General features: G+C 33.8%; 1 protein-coding gene across 1 annotated transcript; it reads left to right on the top strand.

Moving 5' to 3' along the window:
- The first annotated feature begins 2,696 nt into the window (after positions 1–2,696).
- Positions 2,697–3,249, top strand: LOC131650887 (uncharacterized protein At4g04775-like). Its single transcript, XM_058920590.1, has 2 exons — positions 2,697–2,843; positions 2,926–3,249. Exons 1-2 carry the CDS (start codon positions 2,697–2,699, stop codon positions 3,247–3,249), a joined length of 471 nt encoding a protein of 156 aa, XP_058776573.1.
- The last annotated feature ends 2,853 nt before the right edge of the window (positions 3,250–6,102 follow it).

The raw sequence follows: 6,102 nt of genomic DNA, 5'->3' as shown, positions 1-6,102 counted from the left end.
TCTTGGTCACCACTAAAGTTGCTTCCAAGTGAAGTTATTGTCGCCTGTTAACCATATTTCAAGAGGATTAATGGGGTGGACAACAAGATGATTGCTACATAAAAGGGGGCATGTCAATTTTACCAGGGTTCCACGGTGGGTGTCAAATGTACTTGCTAAAAAATTACAATAAGGGTAGCCCTATATTTGGAGGGTTGTATATGATTTTTAGGATTGTTGGTGGTGTTTAGAGATGGCTCTTGCAAAGTGATGAAAAGCTTTGTATATGTGGTTTATAGGTAAAAATGATTATCCTCTCATAAACATTAAAGCTTAGGTATTTGTAGAGGCTCCTCGGGTATGGGCTAGAGAGTGGTTACCTCTGCCACCCTCTTTGACCCTTTCTTCCAATCTCTTATGATGGGATACATCATCTCACAATTCACCGACCAAATGGGTAACGAGAATGAGTTCATGTGGGCTAAAATATTCGTGAGCGGCTACCAAGATCTTACAATCTCACGACTCATTTAGGATGACCTATGGCCCTGTAGAACAACTCGTCTTTGTCATTGTGTTTTCACAAATATAATTAAAATAATACATATTATCTTGAAATATTCAATATTATTACTTGTATATAATCTTGAAATTAGTAAATACATATTATTTTCAACATATTTGAATATTTAAACTATATATTAAATATATTTATATTTTAATAATATTTTAAATATAGTTTGCAATTTATGTATTATTTCAATTATACTTTAAATCTATTTGAATATTTTAGAATAAATTTATAATATTTAAATATTTTTTTAAAATATTTGAATATAAAAAATATAAACAAATTTTAATAAATGTATTATTACTTTCCATATTAATAAATATATTTGAATGTATCAACTATAGAAATATGTATCAACTAAAGAAATGTGTCAACTATATAATAAATATTTATATAGTTGATTATTAAAATATTTTTCCTTTGTAAAAATTTATTTTAGTTAATTATTTAATATTTTTAAAATTCCTATATAGTTTTCAATTTATTTAATAAATATTTAATATTAATCGATATCAATTTGAAATATATTAAAAATTTACATTTGATATCAATTTATTATTTAAAATATATTATTATTTAATATTAATTAGTAAAATATTTATAATATGATGTTAGTAAAAATATTTTAATACATTTATTAAATTTGTTTCTATTTGACTTTGTAGATGAAAGTAATTTTACAGTAAGATAAATATGCCTTAACATCAATTAAAAGCACAAAAATTATAAAACGCTCACTCAAGCCCTAGTGGTAAGGCGCAAGATCTATGAAGGAAAGGGTGTGGGCATTAAAAAATTATAAAAAAAATTAAAATAAAAAGTCACTTGACCATCAAAGTCAATAAAAAAATAAAAAAATAAACTGCCACATCAGCTTTTTTGATAATCGAATATGATGAAAATAAAAAATGAGAGAATCTTTAAATGTTAGAGAAATTTTTTATGTTTGGATGTAATGAAGATAAAAAATGAGAGAATATTCAAATTTTAGGGAAATTCATACAAATTTTTTTTACAGAAGGTTTTCAAAAGGCGCCTATATGACAGGGGGAGAATGAATATTAACCCTAATATTAATTATAGGGTTAAATAAGTATTTAGTTCCTATAAATATGACACTTTTCACTTTTAGTCCTTACAAAAAATTTCGTCGAATTTTGGTTCTCACAAAATTTTCCGTCACGAATTTTGGTCCTTCCCGTTAGATTGCTCTAACGGAGACTTATGTGGCATGCCACATGTCTCGCCACATCAGACAAAGACAAAATTAAAGAAAATGAAGCAGATTGCGGAGGTTTTAAACCCCCTTTAAATAATTGTAAAAAAAATAATTTCTCACAAACATTTAATCAAACGGTCGGTAGGCAAATCATTTTTGTATCACTTCATGATTTGTGTTATGATACCTTGTTTATCTTATTGCATTTTTTTTTATCGTTGGACTGATTTGTATTATGATACGCTTCAATATTCACGATAATGAGACTGATTTGTGTTATGATACCTTGTTTATCTTATAAATATTTTATTGATGTTAAGTGTTTAGTTTGAATATTTTTAGAGGCTAAACTTAAGTGTAGAGTTTTACTACATAGGTGATCTCATGTCGTAATCACCAATAGTATGGTTGGAAGCATAAGTGTCTTAAGGATGGTGGTGACTAAGACTTTGAGTTAAGGATGACCAGACTTGCCGTTAATGTTAAACGGGTTATGCATTGCTTCTTGTTTTTGGAGAATTGATTTACCTGAGAAAAGTATTATGAACATGAAGGTATGTTAATTTTCTTGCTTTTTTTAGGCTATAATTGGATTGACAAATGAGAAGTTTAATGATTCTAGGGTTAAATACATTTTTGCCCCCTGCCATTTGACCTCTTTCCGGTTTACCCCCCTGTAAATTTTTTTTTTTGCAAATGCCCCCTTGCCATTACAAGATTCTATCATTTTGGACCTTCACCAGATTTGGCACATGCCAAGTGCCTATGTGTCCAGCTGAGTGGCATTTTTTTTTATTTTTCATTTATTTTTAATGCCACATAGATTTAATGACATGCCACATATGCATCTGAGAATTATAAGTTCCTTTCATCTTCAACCTTGCACTTCGTCTTCTTCAACCCAGCTGTGAAAATTAGGGCACGCAAATGGACTCTACAAGAAGCTCGTCAGTTGGCAATTCAATCGGTGGATCAATACCCAGATGTGGATGCAACGAATCAATGAAGATGTTTGTCTCAAACACACACGAAAACCCTCGGAGGAAGTTTTGGAGATGCAAGAATCGTGGAAAGGTGATTTCTGTTCTATTTCTTCGTTCTAAATAGACTATACTATCAATTCTGATCCATGTGAAATGTGTATTTGGCTCTGTAGAGTGATGCAGCATGCGATTTGTTTCTTTGGGATGATGAAGTCGTGGAACACAACATGAGAGATGGGAAGAAAGAAGTTTTCAGAGGTGGAGAGTTGGTTATCAAAAACAGTGAATTCACACTTGATCAAATGAAAGCTTTTGGATTACAGTTTGGGAAAGAGTTTGGAAAGGAGTTTTCCAAAGAATTTGGCCTAGATGCATCTTCAAAGAAGGTTGAAAAGTTGAAGAAGTTGCTGAATGAAGAAAGGAAAAAAAACTTCAGGTTGATGGTGGCCTTGGTAGCATCTTGGATGTTGTTGTTTGTTGTATACAAGATGTGTTAAATGTTGTCTACTTTTTTTGCAATGTAATGGTGTAATGGCCTTGGTGTAATAGAATGGATTTTGTTTGCAAATGTTGTCTACTTCTGTTTCTTTAACATGTAACTTTTCAGTTGAATGTTGTTATGATTTTGGTACTTCTGTTGTTATGATTTAACATGTAACATGTAACTTTTCTCTAAACCATATCTTATAGCATGTCAAATTCATAATCATCACTTCATAATATAAAAAGCACCATAAGTGCATATGTCATAACAGAAAACACATGATTGTTACATAAGCACCATAAGCACCATAATTGTTACATATCCAAAACACAACCAAATACATAATCAAAACAGCACAAAGTATTGTTCATCTGTTATAAACTGATCCAAAACATAAACTTAACATAGACAATACACAACCAAACAAAGTTCCTATTTTTTAGAGATATCACTCCAAGACTTCATAGCCCTTATACAAGTCCCTAGCTTTGGGTCTGAGCCAACTTCAATATGCTCCTGAGTTAATGTACCCTGTTCATCCTCTTGGATGACAAGAGGGTTATCACTAGTTCCAGGTCCCTGTTGAGTCAAAGTTTTCAGCACCCTCAGCCTGTTACTTGTTCTCTTTTGTCCAGCAAGAATCAATTTTTTCTTGATCTTGAGCTTCTTCACCACCTTTGGGGCAGCAGTAGTGATTATTTGTGGACCTTGGACTTCATTTGGCATGTCATCTTCCTCCATTTGATCAGCCATTTGATCAGCATCATTGTTGACTACAGGTTCTGCAACAGGGTCTGCAACTTCTTCATCAACAGGGTCTGCAACCTCTTCATCAACAGGGTCTGCAACCTCTTCATCAACAGGGTCTGCAACTTCTTCACCAGCATCATTTTTTACTGCAGGTTTCTTCCTAGGAGCCTTCCTCTGAAAATGAAAACAGGTTAATAACAGGATTATTTCAAAAAAAATTACAAGCAAAAATTCATATGGAATGGTACCTTTCTTTTCAAGGCAGCAGGATTTTGACTTGCAGCCTTACACTTTCTTGAGTTATGACCAATTTTGTCACACTTTGTACACCTATATGTTACTCCAACCCTCCTCATTCTTGTACCTCCTTCACCAAGCTCCCTGAATCGAAGCTTCTTAGGCCTACCAGGTCCTTTCTTATACAATGGAGGAAGTAAGTCATCTGCATCAACTTGTGGCCACATATCCATCCCATTAATGGGGCTAATTGCAACACTATATGTCTCTCCATATTTCTCCCTAGAATACCAATTATCCACATAGTCTTCAGGTTTAAATTGCCTATAGGCCAATGCTGCACAAGCATGCCTGCAAGGAATACCTACTAAATCCCAAAACCTACAAGAACATGTTCTTTTACCCACATCAACAACAAATTGTTGACCATTGTAGGCATGCTTCACCTCCCATTGGTCATTCATACACCAATTTGGATTCCACTGTCCACTCATAAATACCTCCTTATCTAGTCTCTTCCTAGGAATAGGCATAATCCTATGTGCCCACTTTTCTAGCTTAGTAACAGTAGATGCAGTCCTATTCATTAGATAGCTCCTAATCCATTCACACATAGTTAAAATTGGCTTATCTCTAGCACATAGTATTGTGGCATTAAAGGATTCAGAAATGTTATTCATTAACACATCACATTTAGGGTAAATGTTAAAGGCATGCTTACACCATGTCTTTGTAGGCACCTTCATCAGCCATTCATAAGCTTTTGGATCAACTTTCTTTAGCTCAGCCATCTTCTCTTCCCAAGCCTGATAATAGGTTGCCTTAGCTGCCCCCATCATTAGGTCTCTAATCAAAGTACCTCCACCAAATTTCTTCTTGAAATTTGCATACAGATGTCTAAGACATAACCTGTGTTCAATCCTTTCAAACATTTCCTCAAAAACACTTACCAAACCCTGCATATATTCAGATTTCACAAATCAAATATACAAACAGTTTTAACAAATTCATTTTAAAACAAGTATACATTTAGATTTAGAAATACCTTTTGTTGGTCAGAGATGAAGACATATCTTCGATTACCATTTCAGTCACTTCTTCTATACCCCAATGTTCTATATCTTGATTCAACACACTTGATTCAACCCCACCCTTGTAAGACACAGTATTCTCCTTAACAAACTCCCCACCATGATGAATAACAACATTGAAATTACCCAGAATCTGTAACGAGCTAACATTAGACGCAAATCCCTAAACCTAAAGAACGAAATACGAAAGGATAAAGGGAAAAAAACCACATACCTTCGGATGCGGATCCATTTCGAGACTAGGGATGACCGTCGCTTCAGTTGCTATCTCCTACTGGGTACGAAATACTTCAGTTTTGCGTGAACGAACCACTTAGCAAGCTTGAGCAACTCCAATGGTGATTTATCGTCTAGGTCAAATTGGAAGGACCAAAATGAAGAACTTTAGGGTAAAACTTATAATTCTCAGATGCATATGTGGCATGTCATTAAATCTATGTGGCATTAAAAATAAATGAAAAATAAAAAAAAATGCCACTCAGCTGGACACATAGGCACTTGGCATGTGCCAGATCTGGTGAAGGTCCAAAATGATAGAATCTTGTAATGGCAAGAGGGCATTTGCAAAAAAAAATTTTACAGGGGGTAAACCGGAAAGAGGTCAAATGGCAGGGGGCAAAAATGTATTTAACCCATGATTCTATAATGAATTGACACGTAACTTAAGCATTACTGTTATGCATTATTTAGATTAAATAAGGGATAATAGCTATTTTGCCCCCTGCCATATGAGCGAAGTTTGAAAAACGCCCCTGTAAAAAAAAAAGTTTGGATTCGCCCCCTAACAT

Source organism: Vicia villosa, linkage group LG2, assembly GCF_029867415.1.
Source record: "Vicia villosa cultivar HV-30 ecotype Madison, WI linkage group LG2, Vvil1.0, whole genome shotgun sequence".
In the NCBI taxonomy this organism is placed as follows: Eukaryota; Viridiplantae; Streptophyta; class Magnoliopsida; order Fabales; family Fabaceae; genus Vicia; species Vicia villosa.
Note: the sequence above shows the minus strand (reverse complement) of the source record. Positions and strands in the feature narration are given on the sequence as shown.

Excerpts from the sequence above, each read along its gene's own strand:
- LOC131650887 (XM_058920590.1), top strand. The coding sequence starts at position 2,697 with ATGGACTCTACAAGAAGCTCGTCAGTTGGCAATTCAATCGGTGGATCA. Across the intron at positions 2,844-2,925 it reads GATGCAAGAATCGTGGAAAG|AGTGATGCAGCATGCGATTT; the intron begins GTGATTTCTGTT and ends TTGGCTCTGTAG.